At 50.6% G+C, this 15,393-nt stretch overlaps 1 protein-coding gene across 6 annotated transcripts in view; it reads left to right on the plus strand.

Moving 5' to 3' along the window:
• Nucleotides 1–15,393, plus strand: part of DAG1 (dystroglycan 1) — a 53,600-nt gene that overhangs the window by 29,099 nt on the left and 9,108 nt on the right. For all 6 annotated transcript variants that reach the window (XM_080387500.1, XM_080387495.1, XM_080387496.1 and 3 more), the window contains one exon: nucleotides 7,836–8,245. In XM_080387500.1, the coding sequence (XP_080243626.1) occupies nucleotides 7,964–8,245 (282 nt within the window). In that variant the 5' untranslated portion in view covers nucleotides 7,836–7,963. The remainder of the gene's footprint in view (nucleotides 1–7,835; nucleotides 8,246–15,393) is intronic.

Here is a 15,393-nt window from a genome sequence, read left to right on the forward strand (position 1 = left end):
CATCACCTTTCTCCGCCAGCTGTCCCTTGAGATGGGGCTCGCTCACAGGATGCAAGCAGTGTGGGGCAGCACTGGTGAAGCTGTCCCCCTGCTTTGGCTTGTTGGTGGGTGTTTATACCCTAATTTGCTTGCTGGCAGCAGCTGGGAAAATGGCAGTTCTACCTGGCTGCGATGTTTGTAATTACAGGGAAAAAAATTATCTGAGGCCTTCTAAATATTTGGGAAGATAATATCTGGGCTTCCTTTCAACTGAATGCACTTGAAGATACGATCTGCGTTGCTGTCTGGGAATAACAAAGTGGGAGGAAAAGATTGATTGTGGTTGCTGAAACTTTCATCAAAGAGTCAGAAGTCTTGCCTAGCCAAAATCTGCAGCTGCTGGTCACTGCTGCGGGTCAGGCGCAGTGGCCATTTGAGGCATGGCTCAAGCACAGGATAAGTGGCGTACATGGGCTGCAACGGGCCACTCAAGCAGGATTGACAGACTGGGGGGGACATCTATATGGTCTTCCAGCAAATGTGTCAGATCAGTGTGCACGTGCAGAGTCGAGCGGTGCTGGTGAGTACCGTACTCATCCCCTCCTGCCTCCCCCCGGGTTGCAGGAGGCTGGGGAAGGTGCTTGTCCTCAGAAGTCTTATTGCTGCAACTTGCAGAGGGAGCGTACTCTGCAGGGAACGAAAAATACGCTTTGTGTCCAGCTGGCGGAAGGGGTCTGGTGTCCTTTCTGCTGCTGCTTTGCAGGACCCTTGCCCATACCTCTACAGGAGTGCCCCTGGCTGGGGGTTCGGGGGGCCGCTTCCTCTTCTGCACAGCTCTTGCTGGAGGGAGGGCTACCAGGAGCATATCCTCAGTGCTTACCTTTTCCAGGGCAAGAAATCTTCCCAGGAGCAGAGTTCCCCCAGCTGGGAAGGGCGGTATAGTGGCCCAGCTTCTGGACAGACAGATGCGATACAGAGGGAGGAAAAGGGAAATTCTGCTTTTTACATCTTTTCTCTCTATCTCGGAGCTGCTCCCTGTGTTCCCTCTGCAGGAAGTGTCAGGGATCACGTGTCCTGATGAACACAAAACCTGTGTGGTGTCTTGAGTGGTCCAGCTTCCCTTAGCTGCGCACTCAGCACTCTGCTGTCTTGTCAGTCGGAGCAGGGACATCAGCCAGCATCTCTGGTCCCAGGCTGGGGGAGAACCATGAGCAGATTTTCTTGGCCAAGGGGAGGCATGAGGTACAAATGACCGGGCTGTGGGAAGGTTTCATCCCTTCTTGGTGGCACAAAACGGTAGTTTTCAAACAAAAGGTAATGGAAGACGGTAGAAACCTTCCTCTTAGCTACAGGAAAGTTAAATATCTTGGTGCTTACTCTAGCAGAATAAAAATCGCTGCGAGGTGTCGATTGCTGTGACCACTTCCCATACAAGCTTCACAAAGCTGCTTGTGGCATGTGTGACTGGAAGCAACAAGTCAGTGGCAGTTCACAGCAGAGTTCCTCATCAGCAGGAGGGTGCTGCTTGTTTCCCTGCCCAGCACACGTTTTTAGCACTGCTGTTTTGGGTTTGTTTGGGTTTGGGGTTTTTTTTCCCTTAGATTATTTTTCAGCGTCAGGGTTTCCTGTTACTGACACCGGATGCACTGGAGACGAGCAACGCAGAAATACAAGAAGGGACGATACTGAAAAAAGCATCTTTTTTTGTGTGAATGTCCTTTGAACTAGGTGTAGATTCTGTTGGACATTTAACTTGGTGACAATACAAGGTGGGCATAGCTGTAGAAGAGTGTGTTGAAGTGCAAGTTTAGGGCAAAGGATCAAGTACAGCTTGGTTTGTACCTCCTGGGCTGGTGGTGTCTAGGGTGGCAGGCTAACTGATGGCAAGCTTGTCAACTAGCTGCAGGGGGCAGAAGGGTGGAGGGGACTCCTGGGGCTTCAGGAGCACTGATACGGGGCTCTCCACTAAGGCAGCATTCTCTTGCAGTCTGATCTCTGATGCTGAGCTGCTGCTACTTTGGTTTTGATGTATGCGTGGCTATAAGCAGGCAGCTGTGATTGCAGGGTTAAGCCAAAAACTTCTGAATTGACTTGTCTTTAGAGAGTCATCCAGTCTCATTGTAAAGCCACCATCCCCGTAGATGCCTGGTCAGCGCTGTGCGGGACAGGATGCCGTTGCTCCAAGCAGAGCCGAGTGGGGAGCTGTGGCTGGTGGCGGATCTTCCTTCCTCTGCCTTGCCTGTTCCCTCGCAGCAGCCGCATGCTGGTTAGTCTGTGATGAATGCTCCTCGGTGCAGTTGCCTTCTTGTACATCCCTTTCCACAGCTCATCCCACACGTGCAGCAGCGTCTGGAGCCTGGGTCATCTGCGAACATAAATGGCTAAAGGCGTTGAGGTTGGAAATAACCCCCAGAGTAATTTACAGCACATTCCTGTAGCTTACAACGTGGCCCGTTGGAGGGGCTGCTGCCTTTGTTTCAGGGTACGTCCGGAGCTGGGCAAGTGTGGAAACTCTTACTGTTTCCTGAATTTCACGCTCCAGAGTGTTCTTTGTGCATATAACGTGTCAAGCTTGCAGACTGGCATGCTCTTAGTCTCGAGGAGACTATGTTAGTTCATGAACTCCGTGGTGGGCCGCTCTGCCCGGACACGCTGCCTCAGAGCTGTTTCTCCCTCCTGCCCCCCTTCCCAGACTCCTTTAGCACAGTGCAGACATGCACGGAGCACCAGCCGCCTCTGCCTGGGCTGTGCCGCCAGGCTGGCACCGTCGGTGCCTGCTGTCGTGTTTTGGACCGGGGAGCATGTACGGCAGAGTGCCATCTTTGTGTGCCTGGCCAGTGACGCTGGATTTCATCATTCCTCCTGCTTGCTGCCTTGACACGCAGACATGCGGTAGCTGATGGGACTTGCCCAGAGATCCTCCTGTGGAAACACGCACAAGAGATCTTTGCAGAGACAATAGCTCTCTTCTGGAAAGTTGCACTGGCCCTCTTCAGCCAAGTCTGAGTTTGCTGCCTTATAGAAAGGCCACTTGTTTAATGCTTCCTATAATGAGGGTATTGGTAAATAAGCAGTCAGGTAAGCGGGGTCCCTTGTAACTCTCCTAAATGCCTCCTTACCTGGCGTGGAGAATTGCACGGCAGTTACTTGAGCTTTCTGCATGTTAGACTCGGTGGCATTAATATGCCGCCAGTGATTAATTACTGCAGCCCAGTGATGTGATTGTGTGCTTGAGCAATTGGATTAGGTGCAGCTGGACGGAGACTTCACTTTCACTGGTTCTTGCTGAAGTGGTGGTGTCATTGCCACAGAGGAAGAGGGATTTCTAGGGCAGCCTCACTCCTGCTGCTGGGATGCTTCCCCTGCTGCTGTAGTGGGCAGAAGGAAAGGTCTCTGGGAAGATAAGTGGCTGGGAGCAGCCACTTTGTCCTGCTCTCAGTCCTTCCTTTCAGTCCCATCTGTTGTCCGCACTGTTCTGCATTCCTGAACAATGAAGGTAGAGCATGTCCTTAACGTGTCAGTGGGCCTTGTAGCTGCATGGAGAAGGAGCAAGCTCCAGCATTGACTTGACAAGTCAGCACCATATCAAGCGCAGCATCATATCAACATCACCAAGCAGGCCCAGTTCTGTGTCTCTGAGATAGGGGGTTTGGCACTGGAGATCAGGCGTCAACGTTGGCACGTGCACCGAGCACTAGGGCTGAAGCAGATGTTGATACTGACTTTGATGTTTCATCCAACGCTCTGGAGGCTCAAACTTGAGACCAAAAGAACTCTCTCAGAAGCAGGAGGATAAAGAGCAAGTCTGTTCTTTCAGAAGATCAGACAGAATGAAACATCCTGAAATTCGAGACTAACCTGAACCTTTGTGTTTGTTCTGTGAAACTGGGCAGTACGGATCCTGTTGGAAGAAGGAGCACTGTGCCATGTAGAGAAGCTGGGGTGGTCTAGCCTTCCCTCGTAACTTGAAAGTGCTGAGTCAGTCGTCCCTACAGCCTGATGCTTCCCAGAGATCAGCAGAAGGCCACTTGCAGAATGCCATCTGCATTTGGGTTTTGGCCCTGCATTTTTGAATTTGTGGGAAACTGTGTGAAGTGGTTTTGCTCCTGGAGAGCTCCAGCTCTGTGCCACTCGCACTGCTCATGGACACTGATCTGGAACACGCTGCGCGCAACTGGAGCGATGTCTCAAACAAGCAAGTGTGGCGTTTGCCCATGGTGGTACCATGTGAAATGGTGTGGGCTCTTGAACTTGACAGAGGCACCACAAGAAGAAAAACTTGACAAAGGCAGGTCCCGGTGCTTGTTCCAGCCTTGCTGCAGGTCATGCTCGCTGTTCTACAGCTGCGTCAAGACCTGCAGTGCTGGTGGACTTGCTGAGCAGGACTGCTGGCTTTGGGCAGAGGACGTCCTGTCCCCAAAAGCGTTCTGTGTTGCATGTCCACATGGACCTCAGCACTACGGGGCAATGCCTTGTTCCAGCTATCTGTAGAGCTGTGCCACCCTGCCTTTCCTCCTTAGCACACAGTGTAAAAGGCTGGCACTGTTTCAGCTTCTGTCAATTGTTTGGAGAGGTGGAGCTGTGTTAAGAAAAAAATTTTTTTGGGTGGTGGTGCAAGTTTGTTCTCAGCTTTTCTGTTTGTTTTTTGTTATCAGCTACTGAATTCTTCCTATACCTCCTGTGTGCCCCGCTTCCATCCGCTCAGACTGTTCTACTGTAGTTCCCCAAAAATGAAATCTGAATTTGTGTAACCTGCGAGTATCACATGAGATCTCAACGGCCAGTGCATGAGTTGCTTGGCTGAGGGGCACGTATCAGGTGGGCAGTGTTTGTTGCCTGCTCTGATAACTTTCTGAAATGGGGGATGACTTCATCTTCCTCTCCTGCTCACCACAGATATCAAGAACCGGCTCCTTTCTGCCCAAATACTCGTCTCCATCCAACAAAACCGCCCCAGGCCAGATCACGTCATTTGGCTGAGCAACACAGAGCTGCACCGCGCTTGTGCACATGCTCCACTGCAGCCATGGCATGCCAGGGGTAGGGGCTGGCCTGAAGACATGGTGCTGAACCTCTCCAGGTGTCTTCACAGCTCTTTGCCTCTGTCCACAGGGTGTCTGGGTGTCTGGTTGTCTGGGCTGTATCTCCTCTGCTCAGGTGTGGAGGTTCAGCACAGCTGTGGGAGGCAGCCATGCTTCCATGCTGATAGCATCTCGGCCCCGCAGCAGCGCTGGGTTCTGCTGCTGCTGCCGCCGCATTCCTGCCCTGGCTGCAAGTCTCTGATCCTGCCTGTACTTGCTGTGCGCGTTTGCTTTCTAGGGCCCCACACAGCAGGACTTTCCAACGAGCAGGCTTCAGAAGTAGCTTATGGGAAAGGTGTCATCACTGCAGTGTCCGTACCCCAGGCTCCATGGAGCGTGAAGGTTCTGGTTCTTTCTGCTTTTTTAAGGCACTGTGAAGAGATGAGAGTCCCCCAGTTTCCCGCTGTGATGATTGGTGGCCATCTCAGGACCTCTTGCAGATGTCTGCTCCATCTCTCGTGTAGCTCATCCACACAGCCTGTTGGATGTTTTCCACTAGACATTTACTGTGGTAGTTGTCTACTTGCTGGGGTGACTCTAGATTCATCCAAAAATCAATTGGTGTGTGTCAGATCCTCCTCTGACTATGCAGGGGGCTGGTAGGAATGTGCCCTGTAGAAGTTCTGTCCATGCAGGGAGCTGGTAGGAGAGATGTGCCCTGCAGGAAGTGTGACTTGTCCTTACCTGCCCAGCCACTTCATCTTTCTTCATGATAACCTCTAGAGAAGCAGCTCAGGTGACTCCCTCCAGGTGGAGACCACCATGTGCTCAGCTGCCTTTGGGAAGAGCCTGGCCTTTGCTTCCCTGTCGTTCAGTCTGGTGTATTCCTGTCCCAGCTGATGCAGGCAGTTGGACGGACAAAAGCAGCAGGGGAATGGGCTTTCTTCTGGTGCTGGCATCCCACACCAACCATTCTCCCATCTGTCTTGTGGTTCCCAGCAATGTTATTCTGCCTCTGCTGTCTCTTGCCTTTCACTTGAGACAGATTCTCCACAACTGGCAGCAGTCAGATCAGATATCCGCCTCATGGATGCTGTAGCCAGAGGTTGTTGCGTTTGGCTCATAATTTCCTCTACCCACAGTCCTCCTTGCTCGCTGCGACTGTGCTTGCTGGCCCATTACTTCGGGATGGGAGGCGTCAGCCCCTCTGCACGAGCAGTTTATTGTGAAAATGCCCATCAAGGGGTGAGGATGTGCAAGCTCCTGCACACTGCCTCTCAGCTTCTCTAGAGCGCAGGTTTTAGGGTGAGCAGCCAAGTCTTACCTCTCCTGTTCTTCCTGGAGCCCGCTGTGGTAACCTTGGGCTTGGTTGCCTGTGGGGACAGGCCCTCCACCTGCCTCTGCGAGCCCATGGTGGGCAATACGTGCTTGCCTGGCCACAGCACAGTAGGTCAGCTGGTCCTGCCGTTGTGCTGCCCCGGGAGCTCTGCAAGGGCAAGAAGCCAGTGGGATTTCCCTTCCCCCACCTGGTCTGGCTCCAGGGTCTCCTGGGACAGCCTGACGCGCGTCGCACGACACAGCTGGAACAGGCTGAAATGAATGGGAGCTGTGCTCAGAGGACTGGGAGCCGGTGGTTAGAAGTCGGGCTGGGTTTCCTCTGGTAATTTGGAGCCACTTCTCTCTCAGCCTGGAAAGAAGGAGTTTGCTCAAGACATGAGTGTGTGGCCCCGAGGGAGCCCAGTCCCGTGTGCTCTTGGGGGCTGAGCAGCACCCGCTGGCTCTGTGCATCTGTCCTCCAGCCCTGCATAACCCGCTGGCCTGGCTCGCCACCACGGATTAGAGGCCCCCCTGTGCTACCGGCAGAGATGCCAGAGCGGGCGGTGTGGCTTCCCCCAGCATCCCAAACAGCTCTGTCCTCTTTCCTGATCCCACTTGCTGTCCTGCAGCCGGGCTGCGAAGAGGAACATGGGGCCACGTACAGATCCGTGGTGCGGCTGTGCCACAGCTGAATGCAGCCTGGAGGGAGAAGTGAAGGAAATAATGCACCAAAGGAACAGAGAAGCGAAAGGAGAACTGTGATCCAGGGGACCAAAGAGGGTGGGGATGGGGAGGAAGCAAGCGAAAGAAGAAAACGACAAAGTGAGGGAGAAGTGGAGATGTTTCTTGGTGGGGCGTGGGGACGGGCGAGCTGAGCAAGCAGGAGGGAGCTGGACGGCAGGTAGTGGTGTGGGGCACGCTACATGCATACTTAGTCCAGCCTGATCTTGGGGCGTGTATTGCTGGCCCCCAAGTCAAGTCTAAACACACTAATACCAAAAGCTGGAACTGAGAGGGGACTTGGCTTGAAAGCCAGGCTGCTCATGGGTCGGAGGAGCAGAAGTATCTGTCGTGCATCAAGCTGTCAAGATGGTAGCTTTGAAGTACTGAAGGTTTCTTGGGACCTTCATACTGGGTTAACTGGCTTTTAAATCCACTGGTGCCCCAGCCTGACTTCAGCTTGCCTTTAAATGTCACCTATTATCACTGCGCGCTGCCCCATCTCCCTGCCTGTGGCTGTCTTGGGACGTTGTGGCTCCAGAGCAGCAGAAACGTGGTTATGTACGTGGAAAAGCAGGAGGATCTTTCTCTAGAGATGCTGTGCATCAGAAGAGGAGTTAAGAACGTCTTGCTCTCTTTAATGGCAGTGGTAGCTCTTCCAGTTAAATCAAAAAGCTGAAACGAAGAAGGTAGTGTGGCAGGTAGCCCTCTGTCCTTTGCAAGGAGGTCAGTGTGTGTTAGCTGGCTGGTTTGGCTGTCGTAATTAATGTGCTGACTGGGTTTCCTGTGTTTAACCAGGTTCCCAAGACTCCTAGGATGAGGCTGCTGTGAAGGACTGGTGGATCCCCTGCCTGCGCTGCAGTGCCTGCAGATTCCCTGTGACCCCCTTTCTGGCTGGAGCGCTGTCACCGAGGCTGCCGAGAAGAATGACTGTTGGATGCCTACTGCAGCCCCCTTTCCTGGGGAGGACTTGGCTCCCCGTGCTGCTGCTGGCGGCCTCTGCTCACTGCCACTGGCCCAGCGAGCCGGCAGAAGTTGTTCGGGACTGGGAAAGCCAGCTGGAGGCCTCCATGCACTCTGTGCTCTCAGATCTCCGGGAGACTGTGCCAGCTGTGGTGGGCATACCAGACAGCTCTGCAGTGGTGGGACGCTTCTTCAGAGTCTCCATCCCCACAGATTTAATTGCTTCCAATGGAGAAATTGTCCAGGTGAGAAATGCCGCTCCATGAGGGTCATTTTTAGTTATATTCTTGTAGGAGTTGAGCTAGTCACCCCACTAACAGGCTGGGTCGTGAGGGTTGCTGCGAAGCAGCCTTAAGGTTTTGTAGAACTGTAGGAGGAGAAGGTTTTTTTTAAAAAAAAAATAAAGTTCTCACCTCATTGTAAAGTTCCTTTCCTCTATAATGAAGAGAGGAGACTTCTCTGGGATGACGGATTGGGTTTATTGGCTGTGTTTAAACTGTGAGATACTCTGAACGTACCCATTGTTCCAGGGGCATAAGGAGATGTTGCTTCTGGATCTGTGGAGCCCCGGATTCCCTGGAACTGCTGCTCTGAGGCTCAGGGAGTTTGCTTTGCTGTGGTAACAAAACACTGCTAGACAAAAAGACCTTGTTCTGCCAGCAGGGTTCTGGGCTGCCTTTGACACAGTCTCTCCTGACCTCATCCCAAAGTCCTCTTGGGAAAGATGAGAGGCTTTCTCTTTATCTGACTTATTCTCATGCCACTGGCACAGTAGACATCTAAAAACTGAGTTTTGGAATTGGTCCTGAGCGCAAGAAAGTGTCAGAATAGCCCAGAGGAGAGTAAGCACACTGCTGGATGCATGCTTGCTCATCTTTAGTCCTTTGCTGGGAGTGTGCTGAGTTGTCTTCTCAGCATCTCCTTGCTTGGATCATGTGGAGTTCAGAAAATTCTGTTCTTAAAAAACAAAATTACTGTCCAATCTTGGGAATCTCTTTCAAAGAGCTAAACTGAAATATAGTTTTAAAAATCTGTTTTTAGAAAAATTATAAAAAGACAACCTTCTGGTGTGTCTCAGAAGATCAGAGGGAGATGGGGAGCAAGTCAGGAGAAAGCCTGACATCTCAGCTTCTCCTTGAAGGAGGTTTGTTTTAGCTCTGTGCACTGTCACACAATTATCTCAATCCAGAGACGTGATCTTGCTGGCTCCAGCAAGGGCGCTGGGACCGCGATGTGCCAGTGGTAGGCAGGAAATCTGAAGAATGCATCTGTTACCAACAGGCGGTCAGATGGGGAGGAGGAGAGCAGTGGGTGAGCCCCTGGCTAGAGGACTCGGAGAAGGAGACAGGCTGGTTTCAGAGCAAAGGCTGTGACATTTAATTGACTGTGGCCAAGGAGACTGGCTTGGACCCGAGGCAGTGGTGCCTGCCCTGCTTTAACCACAGCCTGTTTTCTGAGCACGGGGCACCTGTACAGCACTGGGCTGGGAGAGCCCAGGTGGGTACGGTGAGCCCAAGATCTTGTGTTTGGGAAATGATAACTTTGGTTTGGGATTTTGCATCGGAGTGGCTCATTGTGGTGTTGTCTAATAGCTACTTTGATGGCAAGAATAATTTTCAGGTTTTGTATAACACTGCAGCTTTCTCTGTCTCCTTTTCCTGGCACAAAAATCATCTGTAATTGCTCTAGTAGCTGCGGGAAAATCCTGATGGATTATTTCCACCCCAGCTGATAGCTTCGAACAGTACCTCTGCCACTTTGGTGTTGAGGCATGTTTGTGAACCAACAGCTGCTTGAAGAACCTCAAATGGACTGGGCTGGAGCAGGACCCAACAGTTGCTGGTTGTGTGTAGTTCAGCAAATGCTGGGAGCAATTTTCACGCTCGTCCGTGGGCTTGCCCCGAGTACATGTTGCATCTGTTTGCCTTGAAATTGATTTTAGAAGTGCAGCAGGCTCTATGGCACTGGTTAGCAGCCTCACGTAGCTGGTGTATCTGGAATGTCTCTCCCTTGCAGAGAAAGTGTGTTGGCTGCAGAGCACAGCCAGCCTTTGTTATGGGGATTTGGTTCCTGGCTAGTGAGAACTGAGAACTGCGTAGGCAACTTTGGGTGCTAGGGTGCATTTTTGTTTTACGGGAAAGTTTCAGGGCAAGTTGCTCTGGTCTTTTTCCCATGCCTTGCATTTCTCAGCAGGAGCAGTAAGAGGGTAATACTTCTGGACCTTGCTAACTGATGTGCTTAAACCCTAATAAGAAAGAATAAGGGCTGTGGCCTTTGAGGTGAAACAGTGGGTCAGTTTACAGTGAGATGTGGCTGCCTGTACTTAGTCCCCTTACATTTTGAAGAAATCAGCTATAATTTCATTTTTTTAACAAAAAAAAAAAAAGGTTGACAGTTGATGTCCCCAAACTCCCAGGAGCTTCCCATCTGGAGCTTGAAGAAGGTGTGATTCCCTCATTTCTAGATAATTCCTGCTGATTATCTCGGTTTGTTATCATGGTGGGGATCGCCTTGAAGCTGCTTCTCAGATCCTCTCCTTGCTTGTTAGCAGATTCCAGCTGGCTGTAGACAAAATACTTTTCTCTGCAAACTTGGTTGTGGGATGGAAACAACGCCAGGCATCTGCAGCATGGCGGAGGAGTGCCTCGCAGGCACGCACTCCTGCACAGATATGTGGGCTCTGTGCGTAATCAGGTATGTGCTCCTGGGAGCAGTCACCAGTGTTTCCCTGCCACCCCCAAGCTGCTTAAGAACAGGTGAGATTTCATAGTCAAGTACAAAAGCAAGTTTATTCTAATGCACTCAAGCTGCAAAGGTGGGCACATAGAAAGAAGTAAAAAAACTACCTCGTGTCTTAATTTCAGCATCTTGTTTCCATGTTGCTCAGAGCCAGCTGCCAGCAAGGCTTTGTGGCTGCTGTAACTCATCGCTGGCAGTTAGAAACCCCCTTCCCCTGTGCCTTGTCTTAATGTCTAAGGCATTAATGTGTCCTCTGAAGGACAGCTGCAGCTTGCAGGTATTTCAGCTGTTGAATTTGGTGGCAGTTCGCTCCAGATGCTGTCCTCTAGCTTTCTCACTACAGCAAAGCTTCTCACAGCGAGATTGCTCTCCTGCTGTCTGAAGGTGTCTCGAAATGAGAACTCTTTGCTGCACCTTGATAAAAGGGTTAACAGCAGCTTGGCACCTTGCAGCCCTTCCTGACACATTTGACACCAAAACCTTTGCTTTTTCACAAGAGTGGAGTTAAAACATCCAGTCTGCACATACCGTGCAACCCCCTTGCCATGCAGGCAGGTAGTGCGAGGGTGTGCGGGTTCCCGCTGGCTGGGAGCAGGATAACCATGGGCACTGGTGCTGGTACCCTCAGCATGATCAGTCATTGCCCCGTTTCCACTGAAGACTGTGTGGAGTGACCCATTACCTTTCAGCTGTGTCCTGTTGTTGAGCAGATCACACTCAGGCCAATGACCTGGTGGATTTCCTGTTCCTGCCGCTTCCATTTGATGCTGCTCCAGAATTTGGCTGCTCTGATTAAAAATGCAGCTTCTAGCCTAAATTTGGAGATGGCTAGAAATATTTTTATGTGCTGCCCTTTAGCTTAAATCGATTCTACCTTCATAATATTTACTTCCTTTATGTATTTATAAGTGACAGGCATATTCCCCTGTTTTGATTTTATTAGGTTAAGCAAGCCAGCCTCTGTAGTCTTTTTCATAAAACAAGCTCTCTTTTCCTCTCATCTTTGCAGCTGTCTTCTGCACCTCTTCCAGCTTGAGTTTATTTTTCTTATGTTTGCATGACCACAGCTGTACAAAATAATCTAGATGAAACTTTACCAGAGCCTTGTATAAAGGCATCAAAACTTCCTTTTCTCTTCTATAAATAACCTTATTTGATATATCTTACAATCATTTGTTTTTCCATATATGCTTTGCTTTGGCTCAGACATCTTGCCGTCAGCTGGAATATCCAGGTCTGTAGTTTTTTCTGCTTCCAGTTGTTGAGGTCCCAGAAGGCATTAGGTGAGGGGCACAACTGTTGATTTTGCAGTGAGGTCTGCTAGTCCTGTCTCTAAGGCTGTCCCGTTTTTTTCTTGTATGAAAACCTTAGTGTCCCATTGCTGTCCAGGTGATGATGCAAGTAATCAGGTGAAGACAGTGGCGCTAATGCTGACTCTGTCCATCCACATTTGGGATGGTGGCTGTTGCAGTAAGTGTGGTGCTCTGCTCACCACACTGGTGATGATACCCTGCCACAAAATGGGAAAGCTGACACTGGCCTTAGTCCATGAAAGAAAAACCACACAAAGCGGGGCATTTATGTGGTGATTGCCTCCGTCCTGCATGCTGGATGTTGATCTGACTTGGTGCAGAGACTGCTGTAGAAAGCACCTGGTGTCTCCCAAGACATCAGTTAGAGAGAAGGGCTCCCTGACTCTGAGCTGTGGGCTAGAGGCTGTGATGGTGTTTCTCTGTGCTGGGTGCAGTAAACAGGAGACACCTGGGTTGCAAATGCCTCTCCAGAAACACCGGGCACTGCCCATGGGTCTGAGTATTAAATACAGTCACAAAGTGGTGTGGCTGTGGCAGTACCTGCATTTTTCCCTTTGTGATGCAGGGATAAATCCAGTTCCCTCTAATAAAGTGTATCCACAAGGTATTTGAGCCCTTGCACAGTCCGATATCCTAAATGCGTACACCTACAGTACACAAAGACATGCAGTTTAATGGCTTTTGTGTAAAGGTGGGTCTATAAAGTATGCTGGAAGGAGAGAAACTTCTGGTGTACGCTGCTTCTCAAGGCACATCCTGTGCGAGCAGGTGATTTGCTGTGTCTTCCTTGAAGATAATGTAAAGTTGCTGATCTGCCTTCATCCTGCTAGCCTACATCCTTCATCCTACCTTCAGGCATGGGAGGGATCCCACGGAGCAGATCTGCTGTAGGTTCGATAGCTGGTGCTAAGGAGAAGCTCTCAGGTGAACACAGTTTATGTTCTTGGCTGTGTCTTGACTCCTGATTATTTTTAGTTTTGGAGTGCACAGTCTCACCAAGGCTTTGTTGGGATGACAGATAAAACACGTAGTGGAGGCCCCACGAAGCTGTTGCTGTATGCAAACAGAGCTGGTGGCAAAATGATTAGAACAACTAAATTAACTCACATAGCTGATTTATGCGGTGCAGCTATGCAGCGGGTTTCTGGGGTTATCAGAGCATTGGATATTAATCTCTATGGAAAGGAGTCTTGCTTTCCAAGCAGGAGCCTGGTTTTCCAATAGCTGTTCTATTTGCCATCTGTTGAAGAGGCTTTTATTGAACAGCTTTACTCTCATCAGACTTCGGGGACCTTGTTTGATAAAGAGGATCCATGGGGATTGGGTTGCAGGAGTCCTGACATTGAGTACCTGCTGTCAGGGCTGTGCTGCACGTCTCAGCCCTGCTCCGACCCTGAAGCAAAGGGCTGGATGTCAGCAACCAGCCTGCAGTGCCAGGACACACTCAGTTTCAGGGAGGAAAACCACAAATACTGATTATTTTTTTTTTCTCTTGAAGTGATCCTTATTTCAGAGAGTTTTAACTGAACGTGAATTTTATTAAACGGTCATTTCTCAAAGGAGGAAGACAAAGCAAAGAACACTCCTGAGGGGCTGTGTCATCAAGTTGGGTATCTTAAAAGGCTCTGTGTCAAAGGATTTAGGCTTTACCTCGTCCCTGGGGTCCCCAGGTTTTTTGGACTTGGGCTAACCAGAAGTTGTAGCAACAGCCACTGTTTACAGGGGAGTGTGTGGGGATAAATGGCAGCGCCTGGAACAGGTCCAGGCAAAGGACAACTTGGGCAGGGCTTTGCTTCCTGCCGTGCTGCAACCTTAGCGATAAGATGAGCTGATAAAATTTCTGCTGGGGGGCTGAGGGGGGCCTCTTCTCTTTTTCCTCCAGTGAGACAGTCAGGGAATTTGGCATTTTCAGTACACACTTAGTAACAAGCTCTGAATTCGGAGAAGTGGAAAATGTGACTCAGTCTAATTATAAACTAGCTTTTCAGATGGACTGGGAAGTTCCTTGTTTTGTCCTGCTCTTACAGGTTGTTGCTCTGAGCATCCGGGGAGACTGAGGAATGCAGTGATAAGGAGAATCCTGCGAAGGAGCTGACCTGAGGTTGCAGGATCCGGTTTGCCTTTCCTTGCCACACTTGAATGCCAGCTTTCCAGCAAGCTGCTGATGGCAGGAATAAATTGCCGGGGTTGGTTAACTGTGCGGCAGCAGCACTAAACCCCCAGCACTTGGCATCCCTGCTGTGTGGTATTTTTGCTTCCCTTTGGCCTTTCACTTATTAAAAAGTCACGCTGAAAGAAGAGCCCGACTGAACTTTTTTTTTTTAAGCTGTTTGAGGCTTTCCCTGCCCCACACTCACCCCCTAAACAAGGGAGAAAGCGGGGTGTGGGCAGCCCGTGCTGACCCCAGCCCTGGCGCGGGTGGGCTGCGCCTTCCCGCTCCAACAATAAGGCTAAACAAATCCTTCCAAGCTGCTTGCATGGACCGATGAAAGGAGGATTTCTTGGGACACTCAATGTTTTGTAGTGACCTCCCAGTGAAACAGCTGTTGTGTTCCCTTGCCCAGGCAGAGTGGGATGCTGAATAGTGCCCTTATAGCGCAAACAGAGGCGCATCTGGAAAAGAAGCCGTCATGGTAGGAGTATGCGAGGATGGCATGCGCTGGGCGTAGCCGCTCAGCCTGTGCCGCTGCGAAGCCATTTTACCGATCCTGAAGAAGTTGGTGACACAAAGCACTGCTCTTTGGGCAGGCAGGCTGTGTCAGTGCAGCACAGCCCTGTGCTTGCATCTGCAAAGGAGCAGGGTTGCTTTCTGCGCGTGAGGCTTCGCTTGCCCGTTTAATGGCTGGAAAATGCAGATTAGCAGCAGACATGTAAACTTCTCATTTGTGTTTTCACAAGCACGTAAAAGTAGAGCAGCTGCTTCAAGTAGCTTTGCCACCTGGTCCTTCAGGGACTGAAATCTGAACTTGGAAGTTGAGGGCCAGGACCTGTGATACAGCCTCTGCAGCCTTGTTCTCCCTTAGCTTTCTGAGTTGAAAGGTTTGATTTTTCTAAGGCAAACAGCTCCAGTGCACGGAGACACATAGGAAGAACTTTGCAGGGCTTTCACTGGGACCAGCCAAAATGTGGAGTTAGTTTAACTGTCCTGACCTACCCTGTGCACAAAGGAAGCACCAATTACCGGCTGTTCCCGTATAGCTTTTGGTCTCTGAACAGAGGTGGTGAGCTCCTGCTGGTAATGAAGGCTTGGGTCACCAAGGCTGATGTACTTCTCAGAGCCAGCGAAGTCTCTGGGCTGTTTTTAGACTTTCAGGGGCAGATGCATCTGCAGGAAATGTCCT

The sequence above is a fragment of the Falco punctatus genome, assembly GCF_963210335.1.
Source record: "Falco punctatus genome assembly, chromosome: 4".
NCBI classification, from domain to species: Eukaryota; Metazoa; Chordata; class Aves; order Falconiformes; family Falconidae; genus Falco; species Falco punctatus.